The sequence below is a fragment of the Aotus nancymaae genome, unplaced genomic scaffold, assembly GCF_030222135.1.
Source record: "Aotus nancymaae isolate 86718 unplaced genomic scaffold, 86718_ANA_hifiasm-v0.15.2.pri h1tg000057l, whole genome shotgun sequence".
Taxonomy (NCBI): domain Eukaryota; kingdom Metazoa; phylum Chordata; class Mammalia; order Primates; family Aotidae; genus Aotus; species Aotus nancymaae.
Window position 1 is genome coordinate 14,205,244 of NW_026988471.1, and position 22,467 is coordinate 14,227,710.

At 37.0% G+C, this 22,467-nt stretch overlaps 1 protein-coding gene across 2 annotated transcripts in view; it reads right to left on the bottom strand.

Moving 5' to 3' along the window:
- The window catches only part of NBAS (NBAS subunit of NRZ tethering complex), a 372,519-nt gene that overhangs the window by 42,775 nt on the left and 307,277 nt on the right, over nucleotides 1-22,467 (bottom strand). For both annotated transcript variants that reach the window (XM_064363868.1, XM_064363867.1), the window contains 4 exons: nucleotides 21,712-21,930; nucleotides 18,081-18,283; nucleotides 15,815-15,904; nucleotides 3,573-3,768 (listed from right to left, as the gene is read on the bottom strand). In XM_064363868.1, the coding sequence (XP_064219938.1) occupies nucleotides 3,573-3,768; nucleotides 15,815-15,904; nucleotides 18,081-18,283; nucleotides 21,712-21,930 (708 nt within the window). The remainder of the gene's footprint in view (nucleotides 1-3,572; nucleotides 3,769-15,814; nucleotides 15,905-18,080; nucleotides 18,284-21,711; nucleotides 21,931-22,467) is intronic.

The window sequence follows — 22,467 nt, forward strand, 5'->3', positions numbered from 1 at the left end:
GCAGTCCCACATTTTTTGGTAATTGAACATTGCAATATCATTATCTATTCTTATCCTTACTCTGTAAGAACTCATCTCTGTCCTTAATATCACCCAAAGTACCTCTGAGAACAAAGGGAATAGAGAGAAAATGAAAAAAACAAGCGCTCGTACAGTCAATACTTGACCTAGGGATCTCCTAGGTGTCTGGGATATGGAGATGCAGAGTGCCGTTTATTGTGGGTGACAGAAATGATGAGGGGGACCCACCATCCTCTATCTCCTCTACTTCAAGCTGCCATTTTACACACCAAGCAGCCAAGCACACTGATTAAGAATCTTCCTCCAAATTATAAAACCAGTGGTAGAGGGATGGACACACATACTGTCTGCCTACTAGAGCGCTGATCTTTCTAATGCTCTCAAGAAAGGCAACACAATTTTTGAAAAACAATAATTTAAGAGACAATTTAAACTACGGGCATAGTTTTGTAACATTCCAGAAGTTGTTGGTGTTTCTGTTCTAAACGCAATTTTTTTCTGCATTCATCCATCAAGTAACAAGAAGTTATTAATGATTATAAATCATATTCCTCCATCAAATGCACCTGTCCTTCAAAATGGATTTCAGTCAGTAATGCCAGATAGACATCTTTAATTTCTAGAGGAGGAGGGGGCACTCACTGATTTACTTCCAGAGAAGACTCTAGATAGGTGAGGGGCATCATTAAGCCATTGTGGTGGCTTTCTTATTTGCACTACCACATGCTTAACAAATCCAGATCATTACGTACAAAGAACAGGGAAAATGTGCTTACGTAAGGGGAACGCACAGAGGAGAGAAAATGCAAACGGCGAGGGGGATGTGAGATGACTTGTACTAGAGTCATTCCGAGGCTGAAAAAGTTTCCACCACCACAGAAGAAATATTGGTGAAATGCAATTACATATGGATTTGGCAAATGAGAGAAAATAGTTGGCATTTGTAACAATAAAGTCAAGTCAGTTTGGAAAGGTGCTCGAGAAAACAATCTTAGTTACAAGCCAAGTTGCCTTAAGTCTTGGTTCTGGAAAAAGTTAAGCTATCAAGGAACTAAAATCTCAAAAATATTCAGAAATCTTTGAACTCATATTAAAGTTACAACTTGTTCCCTGAGTAATTAGAACATTAAGAAACGCTTAAAAGAAGAAAGAGCAAAGATATTCATTTATAAAGAGCTTGGGCTCAAATATCAAAGTGTATGTTCTAGTCTTTCAATATGTCAGAAAATATGGACTTTTCCCTTTTTCCCAACTTCTACACTGTTTCCTAGTATCTTTAGAATATTAGGAATCTGACATCACATAAAGTGAGGCTGCAACCAGAGAAATCAGCTTCATCATCCTGGCAGGAAGGGGACACGGATTGAGGTTGAGAACTTGAAAAGTGAAGGCTGTGAGAGGAAAGTACATAACTGTAGTCACATTCATTTGCTTCAGGACCTGAGTCAGAACCTAAAGTTCCACAGAGCAAAAATAATGTGATCTAATATAGGGTTTACCCCAGGGATGCCACATGAACCTTCACATTTGCTGAAAACAAGCACATCTCCAACTTCTATGCCCCATACCTGGAATAGAGCTTACGGCCTATTGCCTTCGTGTTCCTAGCCTGCTTTTTAAAAAAATAAATTGCAAGTGGTTTCCTGAGGTAATTCAAGGCAAAATGTTGAGACTGAACATGTTAAGGTCACAGTGCTTCAGAGAGAGTAGGAGAGTATGATTCTGATATTCATGACTTTTTTTTTTTTTTTTTTTTTTTTTTTTGAGATGGAGTTTCGCTCTTGTTACCCAGGCTGGAGTGCAATGGCGCGATCTCGGCTCACTGCAACCTCCGCCTCCTGTGTTCAGGCAATTCTCCTGCCTCAGCCTCCTGAGTAGCTGGGATTACAGGCACGCGCCACCGTGCCCAGCTAATTTTTTGTATTAGTAGAGACGGGGTTTCACCATGTTGACCAGGATGGTCTCGATCTCTTGACCTCGTGATCCACCCGCCTCGGCCTCCCAAAGTGCTGGGATTACAGGCTTGAGCCACCGCGCCCGGCCGATATTCATGACTTTTTAACTACAATCCACTTCAGCCATTTGACAAGACTAAAGAATCCTTGATAGGTCTATCTTTTTTGAATCTCGGTTTCTCTAACTCTGAAAGCAAACAATAGTATTGACCTCTCCATCTCACAGAGGGAAATAAGACTATATCTGATGATAATTATAAAGATATTCTGTGATGATCCCCAAGATATTCTTAAAATCGGATTCTTTTTTTTAAATTTATTTTTCTTTAGATATAGTAATAAGCATATAAATTATAAACTTGCTTTAAAGTTAGAAGGTAGAATGAGTTGAAGTTAGACCTCTAGGAAACTCTTTTGCAACAGAGATTATCAGGGAAGTCCTGGTTTCTAACACTTTCTGACAATGATGACCTAACCCTGCATGCTAAAGCACGTGATTAAGATTCCCGACCCTATGTCCTTAGGATGCATCAATTTAAAATTTAAGCCAAGCTTCAAAAGCCATCATATTTCTTTGATTTAGGAATTAACATTCTTATGTATTCAATCAGTAAAGATTTAAAATCTGAGTATGTGCACAGGATACTTAGAATCAAAAGACAGTAAATACATCCTCTAGGGCTTCAGTTTTCATGGTGGTGGGAAAATAAAACTTTTAAGAGTAATGTAATAATAATAAATAATTAAGGCTCAAATATGTGGAATTCAAGGATCCAGTAAGCTTGCAATGGTCAGAGAAGGTTCCAGAGACAAGATGGACTGAGTGAGCCCTGAAGTACCACATAGAGAAACTAAGATCTCTGTCTCTCCTACATTGTGTCCCTCTAAGTATAGGGAGAAGGGTCAGCATTTTAGAACCTGGGCAGAGCATGAAAGAAATGAACTAGCTAAACTGTCCACTATATTTCCATTCAGATCTGCATTTTTCCTGGGAAAGAGTAGGCCACTATAATTAACTGATGCTGTGGACCACACTATCTTCTATTAAGAGAAAAATAATGTCCAAGTGTTCTGTGTGGAAGACATCATCTACCATGCATATGCATGTTCAAGCATATGGAAAAATAAAAATAAACTTTGTTGCAAATATTCAACTACTAAATAGCTGATTGATAAATATATTGGAAAGTTTGCATTACCAAGATGATTAGCTAGTTGACAGTTTAAAGAAATCAAGAACTGACCTCTAATTATTGTTTTTTTTTTCTTTTGAGATGGAGTCCCGCTCTGTCGCCCAGGCTGGAGTGCAGTGGTGTAATTTCACCCACTGCAATCTATGCCTCCCAGGTTTAAGCGATTCTCCTGCCTCAGTCTCCTGAGTAGCTGGGACTACAGGTGCGTGCCACCACGCCTGGCTAATTTTTGTAGTTTTAGTAGAGATGGGGTTTCGCTATGTTGGCTAGGCTGGTCTCAAACTCCTGGCCTCAGGTGATCCGCCTGCCTCTGCCTCCAAAAATGCTGGGATTACAGGTGTGAGCCACCTGCTTGGCCTAATTATTGTTAGTAAGAAAAATAATCATTCAAACACTCCCTTACCTGTCTCTGGGGCCAAGAGGCTTTGAGAATGGCTTCAGTTCTAAAGAACACGAGGAGCTTGCTGTCCTCCTCAGTCAGGTGAAATGATTGCCCCAAAATCTGCAGCACGTGAATGCGGGGCCGCACTGGCCAGGCGTCATCAGCACAGAAAGGCCGCAGCCACTCCAGCAGGTCCTCAGATGAAACCAGCTCCTCTCTGCAGGGCAAAATCCAGAGGTATGTGTAAACTCCTAAGTCGTATTTTCCCCCTTCCATTAATCAAATGTGGTCACTGACCTAACCCTTGTTTGCTGGATGACTTCATTTTTTTCCTCTTGAAAGGAAAAATTTTGGTTTTTAAATGGCTTACTGCAAACTGTATTAGGTATTTAAAACCTATGTAAAATGAATGTAATTTTTAAACCGCATCTTATTAAAATGAGTTATATAAAGCAGACACATACCCTTGGCTAGTTTATTTCAAAATTTTATAACTATTAAGACTTATTTCTGTTAATAACACCAATAGTGCAAGATTCCATTGTAGTAATTTTATATACATGATTACTAATTGACAATAATTAAGCAAAGTAGGTATCATAAGTTACTTTTTACAGCTGAACCAACAAACTTCAGGGAAATGATATAATATGCCCACACAAATGTATAATAGTGCGGTATGACCTCAAAGCTCAAGTTCATTCAACCACTTTTCCCAGATGATTAGAATTTCAATATGTTGTAAGAGTATCAAATTTTATACTACAAAAGTAAAATATGAATACTTGGTTATTATAGGGCTGTGGAGTTTAAAATGTTTCAGAAAAGGGGACAGTTTGTACAATGTTCCATCTAGTACTGGAATCTCTTTTCCTGTAACCCCAAATGAATATCTTATTTGATTATGTCAATGGATTATTATCTATACCTCTTAAGGGGTTATCCATAGAGAAGACTCACCTCCACAAGGGCTCGAAGACCCACGCTAAAGCACTGAATTATATAGGTTTTGTTGTAACGAGATCCTTATAAGGCTTTTAGCTATAAATCACCTAGACTGAGTGCTGGTCTAACTTACCTCAAATCAAATTCCATGCTCTGATAAGATTACAAGACTTTTTTTTTAAACTTCTGAGAATAAAATTCTACAATGCCACTGAGTATGTCTCTCAGTATGTATTATTTAATATACTTGTCAAATGCTATCTTAAGGCAATTTAAAAGATAGAATTATTTGTATTTAAGAGTAAAGGAAACTACAACATGTTGTGGACAACTGGTTTAAGAGTTTCCTAAATGTAGCAAGTCAGTTGTTAATTTTACCTTTAAGACTCCTTAATATTTATCAGAAATGGAAATAATTAGGGTGCAAGAATACTACAAATATTTCTGGTGAACCTTTTGCAAGGTGAACAGACAGCACAATGTAATGGAAAGACGATTAAAAAAAAATCTGATGGCCCTAACTGAATCCTGGCCACAGACTTTCCTAAGAACTCTAGATAAAAATCATGAATATTATCCTTCCCAGGTTATAGTGACACAGACAAAGGTCCCAAGAGTGTGTCTCCTGGAGTCTGTGAAACCAAGATGACATTTACAAAGCACCTAGCAAATTATGTGGCACAGAGGAAGTACTTAATAAATAGTAACCATCATTGTCGTAAAAAGAATCATCACAATAATTATCAGCAGCATCAAAGCACTATAGTTTGTGCTTAATGATACAGAGATTTAAAAAATTACACGGTCTCTGCCTTCAAAGAACTAATAATACCATGGAACAGCAAGACTTTAAAAGTGACTATTATCCAAATCACTAATATAAATGTGAACAACTATTTTGGAGGAAGAGTGAATAGAACCCTGAAAGGCTTCAGAGAGGATGAGGCATCTGAACAGGATTACAAAGGATAATTAGGATGTATATAAATGGAAGTGTGGGAAAATATAATCCAGACATAGAACAACGAGAAAAAAACAGCAAAAGAGTTCAAAGGACAAAGAATGTTCAGGGAGAGATTAAAGCACAGATGCGTGGGTGGTAAATTAGGTGAGAGAAAGCTAAGGAAGGCTAGGCCTTCTCACCTAGGTAACCAAGAGACTGAATACAAGGCTGAAAAGGCGGTACAGTTTCATTCTTTGAAAGCACAGGCTCTGGAGGTGTCGGGCCCAGACCCAGTGCTCATGTTTGCCACTTCCTGACAATGTTACTTTGACCAAGAAGTCACTCAATAGATCACAGCCTCAGTTTCCTTATTTGTATACTGGAGATGGATGGCAACACTTTCCTCATGGGGTTGTTGAGAAATTAAACAGAAACATAAAATAAAATAATAAATGCGAGGCATGTAATACAATGTCTGGCGTATAACTAAGTGCTTCAATTAAAAGCAACCACTATTATTAAGGATATCTGATTTTTTTTGCATGAAATGGGAGTGATAGAGGATTTCTGAGCAGTGAAACATCAAAATCATGTTAGTGATTAGAGAAGTGTATGGGCTGGGGCAGACTAGAGCTCTTTTGATGAAGGCCTGAAGCCGTCTAATTCAGGAAGAAAGCAATTTAAAGCCCATTTCTGACAATAAGTCCTAACCAGTTTCACATAAGATGAAGCTGATTTTTTGGCCCTCCTACCCAAGTGCCAAGAAGAGATAAGTAGGAAAAGCTAGAATGTGAGGAAGCGGTTGTCATGAAGACAAGTTGCAAGTTATAATAATAATCAAAACCCCCAATATGGTAAACAAGAATGAAACAATATTAATAACTTCTGAAGGCTTACTATGCACCATGAATTATACTTCATCACAATTATCTTTTCCTCGTATACTGTTATCATCTCCAATTTGTGGATGAGGTAACAATCTCAGATTTAAGAATTTGCCTATGACATTTTGAGTTGGATGACGTTTATCTCAAATTTTAAAAAAGATAAAAATAAAAAATTTGTCCAAGGTCACACAGTAAGTAGTGGCACCAATATCTGAACTTGAACTATCAGCCTGCCTTGTCAATGACTACACAATGCTACTGAACCAAACGGGTATATTCCAGAACAGTGTGGCAGCGGATTAAAATTACTCAGCTATGATGAGATATAGATTAGTACTATAATATTTTTCCAGTTATTAAATCAAATTAGTTCCTTTTACATTACAACTTACTGTGCAGCTAATAACATTTGGCATTTTAGAGGAACATGCTCTTATTTTGTGTTGATAGTTCAAATATATAATAAAATTGTGAGAACTCCTTCCTAATATAGAAGCATTATGTTCTAGAAGCACCATATCATAGATGCACTTCACTAATAGTGGTGCTCGATACAACCACACAGAAATGAAAGGCTGCTCTTTATTAAAAGCTGTCAAGGACACTGACTAGACAGTATCTCCTAAAGATTTTAGTTTCAAAATTGCTTACATTTTGATTTCAAATTGAGTTCTTAAAATTCAGTCACTCTTATGGCTCAGCAAATATACAAATACACACAAACATACACACAGGGAAACAGAGAGAAAGAACCGCGATAAAATGTTAACGACTGACAAATCAAGGGAAGAGTATATTGGTATTTTTTTTAATCCTTGTCATTTTTATAGGGGTTTGAAGTTTTTCAAGATAAACAAGTAAAAAATAGCAATTATAACTTTTATGATGTAAAAAACTGGAATAGGAAGAAGGAAAGTGATTCCATTTCTCATCTTTTTTGAAAGCAAGGAGAGGACTTAATGAATTTAAAAATTAAAAAGAACAGCATTATTTCAAAGCATATTTACTTCACTATAAGGATAATACAATTGATTTTAAAAAGTCATAAAAATACATTTTGGGAGGCTGAGGCAGGTGGATCACGAGGTCAGAGACCATTCTGGCCAACATGATGAAACCCTGTCTCTACTAAAAATACAAAAATTAGCTGGATGTGGTGGCACGTGCTTGTAATCCCAGCTACCTGCAAGGCTCAGGCAGGAGAATCGCTTGAACCAGGGAGTCAAAGGTTGCAGTGAGCTGAGATCATGCCACTGCACTCCAGCCTGGCAACAGACTCCATCTCAATTTAAAAAAAAAAGTCATGAAATAGATAAAAGAGAAAATCTCTCATAATTTAACTATAAACACATAGAGAATTGCTTCCACCTTTTTCCCTATAAGGAGGATTGGGGAGGGGATATTACACTGCAAAGGATAATTTAGTACACTATTTTTAAAAATTAGCTAATAAAGGAAACACACATGTAATCAGTTTTGGTCCAAAAGATAAGAAGTCATGTGGAATACATAAATAGCTCTATTAACAGAAAAGAACAGCAGCAAAAATGACACCAAAAATATGTTCACTGAATGACTAATTTGAGGCTGTGTTACTCTGAGGCAGAATGACTGTTCATCTGGCATGTCCCTATAATGCAATGTAGCCTGAAAGGACATTCAGAGAAGTACAAAAAAATAGAAGGGAAATGTCATCCAAACAAAGGAAATTATTGAATCAAAGCAAGAAGACAGATTTTAAGAATATAAATAAGCGAATCCTCAGTAAGAGAGTTTTGGGGTTCTGCATGGCATACACATACAAAGATAACCCAAACTTAAAGTCAAATAGTTAAGGTCCATTAAAGGAGATGGTAACTATAAAAGCATTTTATAAATCATGATGCACTAATCAAAATAAAATGTTCATATTTGAGAATGCAAGAAAGCAAGCCTACATTCAAGCAAGCAAAACACACACATTTGAGATTTCTTTTAAATGTAAATGCCATAGAATTTGAATGCCTGAAGGGACATTAGATCTCTTTCATACTGAAAGAATCTGGCAACCAGATTTTGTGGCTGGCTTGCACAGTAGATGCCAATGCTTCAAAATTAAGGAATTTCACAGACACATACACAGTCTCAGGATGTTCCAGCTCCTGTGTAAAAACTGGATGACAGGAACACAGTGGCAAAAACAGGCTGCGGCCAAGGCAGCAGCTGCCTCCTTTAGACAAGGCCTGGCTGGGCCTTCTGCTTCCCCTCAGGCTCTCCCACGGCCTACCTCCTCTGAAGCCCAGTGGAGGGAGGGAGGAGTACATAAAAATACATTTTTTTGTGAGCTAACAGTGAGGGACACCAACACTCATTCCACGCAGGTCCCATGCCTCCATTAATGAACTGACCCACATGCTATGCACATTTCCTCACGACGTATGGAGCAGGTGGGGCGGATTATTTCCCAGGAGAATGTCTTCTATTTATCAGCTCCCATGAAGCAATCAGGGGCAAGGGGCAAGGAATAAGAGATAACTGCAAACAAACCAAGGCGTGAGTGATACTGCAGCAATACATAAAGGGTGACTTTAAGAAAAGCATCACCAAGTTATATTAAAAGAAAAATTTCTGGAAAGGTAAGGATTTTGGTATGCACACAATTCCCATCTCAGAGCTTGACTCCTGATAAATACTAGTAACTTCTTTGTGGCTGCCTTCAAATATACGCCAACCTGAATATCTTCCTGGGTTCCTGGAGAACTGTAGGCATAATGAAAATAAGAAAATAAAAGAGTATCTTGCTGGGCTTCACTCATCAATGAAAGCATGGGCACACCTTGCTGTAACACGGCAGAGCTGATAGTGGTCAATACGGCCTGAAGTGATCTAAGAAATACTGCAGTAACAGAGTGGATCCACCATCCTGGGACGTGACCATGGCTTGCTGGAGGGCTCAACCCTATAGAACATAAGGCCCCATGCACTGCAGGTGCTCAGAGAACACTGGATGATTTACTTTGCCTCACAGAGCAGGAAGAGGAAAATAAAAATCAGATTCAATTTGCTCTAGGTGGGCCATTCTTTCTTCTCTTATTTTTCTCTCTCTTTCTTTTCACTTTAAAAATATGTGAAATCCCTAGATAATAGCAAAGAGTTTAATAACGTCTGAATTATGTGACACTGTTCAGTATTTATATGAAACTTGAAGGCAGCTGAAGCTGACACCGTGGTGAAGTAGCAATTTAAACAATCAAAACCCCCCAAAACTCAATAGTTTTGAAGGAAATCTTTCTTCTTTTTTTGACTATTGCACACAGGAATTCTGCATTAATTACCTGTTATTTGAGTGAATTTAATTCTATACATCCTTTTGAGAATCACAAATATATTGGCTCATGCTTGTGAGACATTCTTGTTAGGAAGATTTTAAAGCTAGAGGAAGGCAAGAAGTAGAAAGGGAAATAAGGCAAAGGCAGAGAGAAGCACGTCAAAGCCACAAGAAAGGTGGGGGAAGTCATGCCTAGGACTTTGCTACTCAAAGTTCTTCCACGGACTGGATATCACTTGGGAGTTGGTTAGAGATGGAGAATTTCAGGCCCCTCCCAGACCTACTCAATCAAAATCTGTATTTTAATAAGATCCCCAGGCAATTCCTATGCAGAATTAAGTGTGAGAAGCACTGCTTTACTTTCCTGTGCTGGCTCTTTAATGTCAAATGGAAGTGATATGGTGAGAGAAATGCGTACCTCTCTGAGCTTCATTTCCTAAACTGTGAAATGCAGATGACAATTTCTGTATGATAAGGTTGTTCTGAGAACTAAGTGAGTTACTGAATAGCACCTTTCCAAAGTCTTGGCATAGAGGAAGTAGATGTTCATTAGGATTTTTTGTTTGTTTGCTTGTTTTTAAAATATTTGACAGCAGTATTTTCTTAATTCCAGGTTTAACAGATATATTCTTTTAGAACATTCTTAGCTGTTGAATTTTTTTTAAAAAGACTTATTTTTCTTAAGCAAACAAACTAATTCTTGACACAAGCAGGAAACTGATACTATATTCTTTAAATTTATGATGTTACAAATATACTTAAGATAGCATATACACATAAAAAAGAAATTTCATATGCACAAATAATTGATTCCTTTGTCTTACCTTTAATTGTAGATGTTATGAAAGGTCTTTGGCTAATTTAAATTCCTTAAAACACTCAACTCTCATGCCTAGGCAAGAATGTGATTAAACTGAAAAGAAAGCCATCTGTACAGGTGGCCTATCTAGGTGTTATAATTTTAAGTTACTTAATATTAGCACAGATAAAAGAACAGGAAAAGAGAGCTTTCTGGGTGAGGCAGAAGCTGCAGACAAAGAGTAAATGATTCTAACACTTTTTTTGTGGAGTCTTCAGGATTTTCTACATAGATGATCATGCTGTGTGCAAACAGGGACAATTTGACTTTCTCCTTGCCCATTTGGATGCCTTTTACTTCTTTCTCTTGTCTTACTGCTCTGAATAGAACTTCTAGTGCTATGTTGAATAAAAGTGGTGAAAATGGGCATCCTTGTCTTGTTCCAACCTGGGAGGAAAAACTTTCAACTTTTCCTCATTAAGTATGATGTTAGCTCCGAGTTTGACACAGATGGTCTTTACTGTGTTATGTTCCTTCCATATTCAGCTTGTTGAGTTTTATCATGAAGGGATGTTGAATTTTATGGAATGCTTTTTCAGCATCTATTATAAATTTAGTCAAGCTGTAGATATAAAATCAATATACAAAAATCAGCAGCATTTCCATATGTCAATAGCAAACAATCTGAAGAAGAAATTAAGAAAGCAATTTCATTGATAAGACAGCTGTGAAAAAATACTTAATAACAAACTTAACCAAGGAGGTAAAAGACCTCAACAATAAAAATTATAAAACACTGATGAAAAAATGGAAGAAGACACAAATAAATGGAACAATATTCCATGTTCATGGATTGGAAGAATACTGTTAAAACATCCATAATACCCAAAGTGATTTACAGATTCAATGCAATCCCTATCACAATATCAATGGCATTCTTCACAGAAACAGAAAAAAAAATCTTAAAATTCATATGGAAAGGCAAAAGACCCTGGATACCTAAAACAAACACAGCTGGGGGCATCACACTGCTTGACTTCAAATATACAACAAAGCTATGGTAACCAAAACAGCATGGTAGTGACATAAAAACAGATACACATACAAATGGAACATAACAGAGAATCCAGAAATTAATCCATGCATTTACAGCAACTGATTTTTGACAAAGGCTCCAAGAACACACACTGGAAAAAGGACAATCTCTTCAATAAATGGTGCTGAGAAAATTAGATAACCACATGAAAAAGAATGAAACTGGACTTCTCTCCCCATGTATTACAAATATCAACTCCAAATGAATTAAAGACTTAAATGTAAAACCCAAAAACATAAAACTACTAGAAGAAAACATAAGACAAACATTTTATAAAATTGGACTGAGCAAAGATATTTTAAATAAGACCTCAAAGGCATAGGCAACAAAAGCAGAAACAGACATTACTTTGAATTACATCAAACTATAAAGCTTTGTATATCAAAGGAAACAATCAATAAAGTGAAGAAACAACTAATATAATTGGAGAAAGTATTTGTAAATTATACATGTGATAAGGCATTAATATTCATGATATACAGGGAACTCAAACAACTCAATATAAACAATATGACTTAAAAGAAGCAATAGAGCTGAAGAGACATTTCTCAAAAAAAGACATACAAACACCCAATAAATATATGGGGAAAAAAATGCTCAACATCACTAATCATCAAGGAAATGTAATCAAAATGACAATGAGTTTTCACTTTCCCCAAGTTAAGACAAAAAATAACAAACGCTGGCCAGGATGCAGAGAAAAGGAGACCCTTATACACTGTTGATGGGAATGTAAATTAGTTGCTGTTATGGGAAACAGTACAGAGGTGTCCCTAAAATTGAAAACATGACTACCATTTGATGTAGCAATCCTATTACTGAGTATATATCCAAAGGGAATGAAATCAGTATGCTGAAGAAACTTCTGCACACCCATGTTTACTGCAGTGCTATTCACAACAGCCAAGATATGGAATCAACCTAAATGCCCATCTAATGTTCATGGATAAAGAAAATATCATTTATATAAATACTATTCAGCCACAAAACAGTGGAATCCTGTCATTTGCAGTAACATGGATGAACCTGGAGGACATTATGTCAAGTGAAATGAGCAAGGCACAGAGGCAAATATCACATGATCTCACTCATATGTGGAATCTAAAAAAGTTGATTTCATGGAAGTGGGAGTAGAATGGTGGTTACCAGAAGCTGGGAGTGAAGTGTGGGGTACTGGGAGAAGATGTTCAATAGGCACAAAGTTACAGTTGGGCAGGAAGAGTAAGTTTTGGTGTCTTATTTATATAGCAGGATGCATTACAGCAAATACCTATGTATTGTATATTTCAAGATCACTAGAAGAGAAGAATTTGAATGTTGTCACCACAAAGAAATGATAAATGTTTAAAGTGATAGATAAGGTAATTATACCAATTTTATCATTACACTATGTATACATTCATTGAAATATTATAGGCCAGATCCGGTGGCTCATGCCTATAATCCCAGCACTCTGGGAGGCTGAGGTGGGCAGATCACCTGAGGTCAGGAGTTCAAGATCAGCCTGGCCAACATGGTGAAATCCTGTCTCTACTAAAATAAAAATTAGCTGGGCATGGTGGCGGGCACTTGTAATCCTAGCTACTCAGGAGTCTGAGGCAGGAGAATCACTTGAACCCAGGAGGCAGAAGTCGCAGTGAGCCCAAATCGCACCACAGCACTCCAGCCTGGGCAACAATGTGAGACTCGGTCTCAAAAAAAAAAAGAAGAAAAAGAAACATTACACTGTACCACATAAACGTGTACAATTATTATGTGTAAATTATATAATATAAAAAAATTGAATTTAAGAAAAGCAAATAATATTTGCACCAACATAAAAAGATAAAAGGATATGTGGGCTGGGTGCAGTGGCTCATGCCTATAATTTCAACACTTTGGGAGGCTGAAGTGGGTGGATCACCTGAGGTCAGGTGTTCGAGACCAGCCTGCCCAACATGGCAAAACCCCACTCTACTAAAAATACAAAAATTAGCCAGGCGTGGTGGCAGGCACCTGTAATCCCAGCTACTTGGGAGGCTGAGGCAGGGAGGTGGAGGTTGCAACGAGCTGAGATCGCATCATTGTACTCCCTTGGGCAACAAGAGCGAAACTCCATCTCGGAAAAAAAAAAAAAAAAAAAAGACGATGAAGAAGATATGTGAGTAATGCATAAAGTGCTTAAAAAGAAATTAGGTACATAATACTGCCAGGCACATTATTGGGAAGAGAAACCCAAACAAAGGTGTCAGATTTAACTGCAGATTCAAGAAGTACTTGCCAAAATTAAAGTTATGGCTTTGTCTTTCTTCTGTTTTTTAGGCAAAAGAAAGAAAAGTTCACTGAAGTTTTTTTTGTTATTGTTGTTACGAAGGCTTTGTTATTCTGTGTCTCTAGAATAAAAAGTAAGATCTTGTTCTGTTTCTCCACTCCCTAACGTCTTCTTCCAACCTTAAAAAAATAGTCTGTATTAGAGTGAGTCTCAAATTGGATTCTTCTGCATATGTGGCTAGAAATTCACTAAGAAAACACACTGCCTTTTAATATTCTTGAGATGTCCCAATGAGACAGGACTAAGAAGCCCAATTTAAAGAGACTCTTTCATCTTGGGAGGCCAGGATCCAGAGTCAGCCTGGCCTGAGAGAAGCTGCGCCGCTGAAGGCAACTCCCTGGGAGCTGATGGCTGAGAACTCACTGACAAGCTGGGAATGAGATGGCAGCAGTGAGATGGGCCCTGGAAGGAGGATAAGTGTTTCCCATGTAGCATCTCTGCCTGCTCTGCTACCTGCTGGGTGTGCAGTTGCTCAGGCAGCTTCCTCAGCCTGGAATACCCTCATCTACTTCCTCCAAACAGACTCTTCTTTCACTGACCTGCTCTGTGTCACCCCTGTGTATCCTGCCCCACTACTCCCTACACTCTGCCTTCCGTACAGCACAGTGACAATGGCTACAGGCCAGCTCGTCTCCAGCACAGGCAGGACTGTGAACTCCTTAGGGTCAGAGGTTATTTCTTACCCATGTGACCCCTTTGTGACTTAACAAACAGCATGGCACACAGTAAACCCAATGACCCAATGAATCATTCATTTCTTTTTAAAATGTGGGGCCTAAATAAGCCACTGCTACAGAGACTTTCCAATCTGAAGAACTATAAGCAAAGGGATTTAGAAACACTACCAGGTAAAAGGCACGGGAAGCAGAGGCCCCTGCTTGCAGTGATTTTCCATCTTCACCTACATAGCTCATTCTATAGTCTGTCACTCAAACCTTGTGCACAAAGCAACACAGGGAAATAGACTATGAAGGCATCAGCATCTGAGTACTATGTTATCATTTAGAGCCAGGGTGGAATCCTGGTTCTATTTCCCAGCTCTGTGACTCTAGGCAAGTCAATTCCTCTCTCTGAGCTTTTAGGTCCTCCTCTGAAAATGGCAACAACATATACAGCCGTTAGAAATAATAATCACAGTAATCATTAAATCTACAAAGATCAATGGAAAGTGTTCTAATAGCAAGTAAATAAGGTAGAATACAAAAGTTTAGACATTTAAATTGAAACAATATGAAAAGATATCTGTAGCTGAACAAGAACTGGTAGGTAACATGCAAATAAAAATAATTATATTACCAAATGGAACTATGGGGAGTTTTCTCAAACCCATCTTCATTATACTCGATCATATTTTCAATTAAAAAAGGAAAATTGAGGAGAGGTCTTATATGGCTGACATGGATATCAGGCATAGGAAAGACCTTTGTAAATTTCGAGGACGTGCATAACTGTTCATCTGTGTTCATCAATACCACTGTACCTGAATGAAAAATTCTTTCTAAAAGTCCTTTCTAAAAATAGCATCCTTCTAGGCTTATAAAGTCTGTATACTTTGAGTCTTAAAACAAGGCAGAGTTTTTTTTTCTTTTTTAAAAAGAACATATACACTCACTCTAGGAATTTCCATACTTGATCGATACGGTGAATGTGCTGGAGATGAGAATCCCTTATCTTGTAGGAAGCTCAGAGCAATTTCTGCCCTGACAGAATGATTATTATTTCTAATGGCTATGAAGGAGGCAAGAGAAAACAATGCTCTCCGTGGCAAGCAGGACCTAGAGCCGGTGGGGTCAGCACAGGGCTAAGAACACCATGTCTCTAGGTGCAGAGCTGCTCTTTTCCCATGCAGGTCCTCAGTTCTTCCTTCAGAAAACACCTAAAAGTGTAGCTTAGTCTTGGAAGCCTCATACATAAGGATACTAAGAGCAATTCTAAGACTCTGAAAAGCCATTTAATAATACTATTCTAGTCTTACCCCTTGTCCACACTGGTGTGGACCGCTGCAACAACACCTTCCAGGACCTTCAGTGGGTCCCTTGGCCCACCAAGGTCAGCACTGCCTCCACTGTGAAAAGAGAGAGAAACTGATTCAGAAAAGGATCAAGCAAGTCTCAGAAATAAACTTGGTATTCATATATTCAAATGAACCTGGTTGGATTTTGGCATAGTATACCACCTGCCCATAGTCATTTGTGCTATGTGATTATTTACAAATGTACCAAGCCCTACACTAGGTGCTAATGAAACATTTTCTGCCCTTAAGGAGCTCAGTCTAATATGTGCACCTTTTCCTATCAAGAGAATAACACAATCTACTTGCACTGTGTCATTCAAAAAATATTCGTTGAACATTAAACGTATGAGCTAGTTTAAGTATTAAATGTAATAATGATTTAAATCCTCCAGCTGAAGTTTTTTTAAAAAGCACGAATATTTACTTGCTACTAATAATAAGTACCAGGCATTGCTAAATAGCTCACATATATTCCGCCACGTATTAAACGCAACACCCTATAAGACAAGTACTATTATTATGCACATTTTACAGATGTTATGTGTAGAACCTAGTGAATCCTGAAAATGCAATAAAGGGAAAAAATATTTTAGATAAGTTTTTCAAATAATTTAATGATATAAATCAACTACTAGATTCGGTTACTTTCGTGTGTCTACTAAATTTCATTAACTTCCAAAAAGATAAATGTTATGAATATTGTCAATAAAAATTTCTTTTCCTTAGAAACAGAGGCAGCTGAATTTCTTAAGCTCCCTTTTCCTTCCATTGCTGGAAGATTTAATTCACATTTATTGAATGTCTTCTGTGTGCCAGGTATACCATTTACTGGATCAGAACCAAATCTTTAGTGGTAGAATTGGATGCAAGGAAAGAGAAGTATAATTTATGTCAAAAATTTATAAATGTAAAACGATTTCATCATATTTTAATAATTCATGAAACTGGGCAATTTTTAAGGAATAAACTAAATTCATCAAAAACTAATTTTCCAAAATGCATATTTTTGTGAGCTCCCTCTAAAACTTGGTTTAACAAATAATAAAAATAGCACTAGGAGAAATACCTAATATAGATGATGGGGTGATGGATGCAGCAAACCACCACGGCACATGTATAGCTATGTAACAAACCTGCACGTTCCACACATTTACCCCAGAACTTGAAGTATAATAAAGAAAGAAAAGAAATAATAAAAAGATAACGAGAATCCAAAAGGTACAAAATGAGGCCAAAACATATCTGTCATCATTTGAAAGAGGACACTGGTTCTTATAACGGACATCTAAAACTCATAATAAGCAAACAATAAAATAAAGCTTTATTAATTTGAAATTTGTTCTTTTAAAAAATGTTATAAAATTCTATATATCTCCCTATTTATAAAATTGATAGATACCTCAGAGCATTAAGGCAAAAACTGTATGAGGCTGGGGTAATTAAACTGATAAAGGCTCATTTGATTTCAGCTCAGCTGCAGAAAACTGACATGCATTTAATCAAAAAGTTCCTCAAGAGCAATACAGAATTAAAAAGAATGCTTAAAAGGAGAATAAATTAAACACAACTAAATCTTTTAGCCTAATTGCATTATTCACAGAAAGTACTTGATGCCTCATTATTTTCCTAGCTTCACTTTTCCCTCTTTTCTAATCCTCTTGGATGCATTCCTACAAAGGTGCCCGAATATTGACACAAAGCAAGAATTTCTCAATTGTCGGTTCTGTGACATTAATTGCAGGTAAATAATATCTAAAGACACTTTACAGATGTCTAACTTCATCAGTATATGATTAACCTTGCCTTGTGTTTTTCAAAAGAACCTTCTGGGAACCATTTTCCCACTACTACGAAGAATGAGGATTAGAAATGGTAAGGTCTGAAAAACCATACTGAAGTCACAGGACAGTCTGAAACTTACTTACCTGTGTCAAATGCCATTTTGGCCTTTCCCTTATTTCAAGAGAAGATTGTAAAAGGGGGTCCAACCAGAAATTACGTAGCTTCTTAAGATGCCATACACAATACCAACAACGAGACATTTCATGGTCTCCATTCCGAAGACATATGACTATGAGAACTCTAAAAATAATCTCACTTTTGTAAAGTCCTTCAAAATGTATAAAATGCTTTTACATACATGATGATAGTTTAGCAACCATTAGCAGGCACCATTACTGACAAAGTGTCACCTCAGGTTTTCCACAATGACTACTTTCTGGCTTACCTCAATGCAGAAATTATTTTCATTATTGCACTCTGCACTATATCCTTGGGAGAGATGTCAAGAGGACCAACTGCCACCTCTAGCAGCTGCTGAATCATTCCTAGAGGCTGACCATCTAAACAAATAGCCACGGCTTGATCACGAAGTTTCTCTTTTTCTGATCGGGACAGATCATAGAGGTAACAGTATTTTTGCAGGGTTTCCTGTAAAGACATGGGAATCAACACTTAAGTACTAAATAGTTAGATCCTAGAACCAAATACATGACAAGCAGCAACACCATACCACAGAGCATGTATTAGTTAGTTACTAAGAGCTTAGGCTCCAGGATCACCCATGTTTGAAGGCAAATTCTGGCTTTACTATTCATTGGTTAGCGGGCCTTTGTGATTTCCAATTTCAACATCTATAAAATGAGGATGAGGAAAATAGGGTTGTGTGACTAGAGGATATTGCAAACATTAACTGAGATAACAGAAAAGTTAGTTCTTTAGCACTCCAGGAGGAAAGTAATGCTCAAAAGTATGAGCTTTTCTATTATTATTTTTACTAATGCACTACAATCACATAATATGCATAATCTATTGAGCTACAACTATGTCATCCCAGGCATTATACGTATGATATCTAAATTAATACTTGTAATAACACTGCAAGAAGTTTTAGTTTCATGATATAAAAAAGGAAACTAAAGACCAAAGAGATTAAGTAACATGACCAAAGTCACATGGTTACCAATAAGCAGAGCTTAGAACCCAACAGTCTGTTCCCCTGCCCTAGGCCACACTGCCCGCCTCTCTTTGATAATTTATGTAAAAACAAATGTTATAACAAATAATTTAGGAAACAAGAGGTAAGCTATTGTTTTTTGGCATACCAAATACAGTCACTTAATAACAATTTCCAGATTCTTCATAGTTTCCTTTGTCATCCTGCATATACTGTTTTGTCTTTCAAACCAACCATGAGAAAAATCTGAATATTAATTGAATATCTGATATTAAAGAATGTCTATTAATTTCTTTGCTAGTGATCATGTTCTAGTGGTTATTTTAAAGTATCTTTTAGAGACTGACAGGGAAGTATTTATGAATAAAATGAAAATATGATTGTGATTTCCCTCACAATTCACAGAAGCAAGGTAAGGGAAGGCAGCAGGATGCGTGAAGATTGGGCACGTTTTGGTAACTGCTGAAGCTGGGAGTTGGGCACATAAATATCATGTTACTATTCTGCATACTGTGAAAGTCTCTATTTCAGAAAAATCCCTATGAGTTAAGCAGGGCAATTCCTAGTATCCTCACCTAAGAGAAGAGGGAACTGAGGCTGTATAGGATGAAGTACTTTAACTTTTATTAAATTAACTTTCATGAGGATATAAGAATTTTTTTAATGGTATATAATTAAGGAAGTTAAAATGAAGGTCTGAACTATAAAAGGGAAAATGCATGGGGTTGGAGGTTATTTCCAGCTTTTGCTATAAAAGTTGCCTTAATAAAATTAAACAATGTCTAATTTAAGAACCTCAAGAGCTTCCTATTATGGACCATCCAAAGTCTGACTGAGTGGTACTCACAAGTAGCTATATGGTACTTTATATCATATCTTAGATGAAACAAACATGTTTTTTCAATAATCTCCTTGAATCCCTATAAACTATTCTAGGCAATGAAAGATAATACTTGTGGCTGGGCGGGGTGGCTCACACCTGGAAGGCCAAGGTGGGTGCATAGCTTGAGCCCAGGACTTTGAGACCAGTCTGGGCAACACGACAAAACTCTGTCTCTACAAAAAATACAAAACATTAGTTAGGTGTAGTGGCATACACCTGTAGTCCCAGCTACTCAGGAGGCTGAGGTGTGAGTATTACTTGAGCCCAGGAGGTAGAGGCTGCAGTGAGCGAGCCAAGATTGCACCACTGTACGCCAGCCTGGGCAACAAAGTGAGACCCTGCCTCAAAGAAAGAAGGGAAAGCAAAAGGGAAAGGGAAAGGAGGAAGGACGGAAGGATGGAGGGAGGGAGAGATGGAGGGAGGGAGGGAGGGAGGGAAAGAAGGAAAGAGAGAGAAAGAAAGAAAGAAAGAGAAAGAAAGAGGGAGGGAGGGAAGGAAGGAGGGAAGAAAGGAAGGAAAATGAAAGAGAAAGAGGGAAAGAGAAAAGAGAGAAAAAAGAGAAGGAGGGAGGGAGGAAGAAAGGAAGGGAGAGAAAGAAGGAAAGAGAAAGAAAAAGAAAGAAGAAAGAAAGAAAGAAAAAGACAATACTTGTTTCAAAGAGAAATGACAAATTCTCTGGGTTTTAAAAAGTATATTAAAAAATAATATGAATTTAAAAATAATTTTAAATGTGTTCATTTAAAAAATAAGCGCTTAAAAATTTACACTAATAAGTATAAATCACTTTTCCTTGAAGATTCTAATTTTACTCTAGTTCTCATAATTATGAACTGTGGTACTGTAAATGTCAGTGGGATAAAATCAAGATTGGTAAAGCCAATTTGTTCCCTACAAAAGCTTCTGCATTGTTCATACCATTATTTAACATTATTCATTAGACAGATAAACAGGCACTCCCAAACACAAAATGAAATAACATTTCTTTCAAACTTTTAAGTTCTTCCCATTATCTTTTCAATGAGGGCTTTGCATTTATGTCGTGTACAAATTTTGAAGTCTCCCATTTGCTCATTATCTGAACTCTCCACTGACTGATCCTTTTAGTCATTCTACAAGGCAAGAATACAATTCAATAAATGTGTAAGGTTTAAGAAAAATGAAAAGAGGAGGTTAATGGCCACTTATAAGGTTCATTTACCATAGTATTAAAGGGCAAATGGAATATTATTCATATATCTAAGCACTATTTTCACTTATAAATACTAAGCACTGTTTCCAGTTACAGAAAAAATTATCTCAACTCCCACAATTGTTAGAATACAGAACAAAATCTCTCAGGGCCTCAGAGAGCTTCTGGTTTCATCGTCCAGTCCTAACACGTGGGTCTTCAAACCTCATCATGGGCAGGGGAGCCCAAACTTTATGATGGTGTTTCTGAGACACCAAGGAACTAGAAACCAACTAGGAACAATTTCAGTAGTCAAAAAATTCCTCTCAATAATGAAGTTACGTTTTATTTTGGAAACATGCAACATAAAAACAGGATAAGGGTACACATTTAACAAAAAGCAGGGTAGACATAAGAGGCTATTTCTGATTTTTTCTGAAAATTAGGGGGAAAAACAAAACCAAAATTTTATTTTTTATTTATTTTTTCTACCAGCTAGAAGTAAAGCCTGAGAACCACCATCTTCTCATTTCTTAATTTTAGAGACCACTCCTTCAACTCCAGGCAGCTATCTGGTGTCCAACTCCTGCCACCATCTCCACTTCTACCCTCTCACCTACTTCCTCCATCTCCCCACATCAGCTGTACCGAGTGGCTTAAAATCGTTTTGAAAGAAGTAGAAACTGAACAGACAATCAGGTGATAAGAGGTTAACCAATCAAGGCTTGAGAACCATTTTCAAGGTATCTGCAAGTCTGAAAACCCTATCAAAACTACTAATGTAACTGTAAAGGAAAAAAGAAAGAATATACTAATACAGAGTGAGCATCCAGAAGTTTCCATTTCTTTACCTGCTCACTATTCTTCAGAGAGACGATGAAACTATGGCTCAGGGTTTCCAGGTGAGCAAGTGATTGCTCCAGATGACTCAAAGTATCTGCATAGGTAACTTTAGAATCCACAGCTTCCTGAGTTTCATCTTCTGAGTTTCTTTTTCTTGGCTTCTCAATAAAATGTTTGACTGTCTTAATAGCCTTTCTAGTTATCTCTTTACGGACTTCCACAGACAGCTTAGAAAAAGAATTAAATAATAGTGAGACAAAAGAACGCTGCATTATTACACATTGCATATTCAGTGTTAATGACTCAGAACAAAAGTGAAATTTTTGTACATATGATTTTAACCAATATATAGCACTTTTATACTAGTTTTTCTTCCGTGAAGAAAACAAAATTAAACTACTAATTAAGATTTTTTTTAAATGTTAATATCCAAAGCAGGTAAAGTGATGAAACTAGTATTCACACTGACTGCCGCAAAAATGAGGGGTCATTTCTACAACTGTTCTGTTCACTTATTATAAGGAAAAAACTCAAAAGAAGAAAAGAAATACAGGCATAAAGATTTTAACTGGAATAAGACTATCAATATAACCTCAAAAGTAATCTAATTGATAGAAGAAATGCTAACTAGCTTATAATAAATAACTAACTAGAGTATTATATAGTCATTAAAATCAGAATTATAAAAACAGTAAAGCATTTTAAGCATTTTGGAATATGTTTGTCATAGAATGTTAAATCTTAGAAATCAGGACATAAAACAC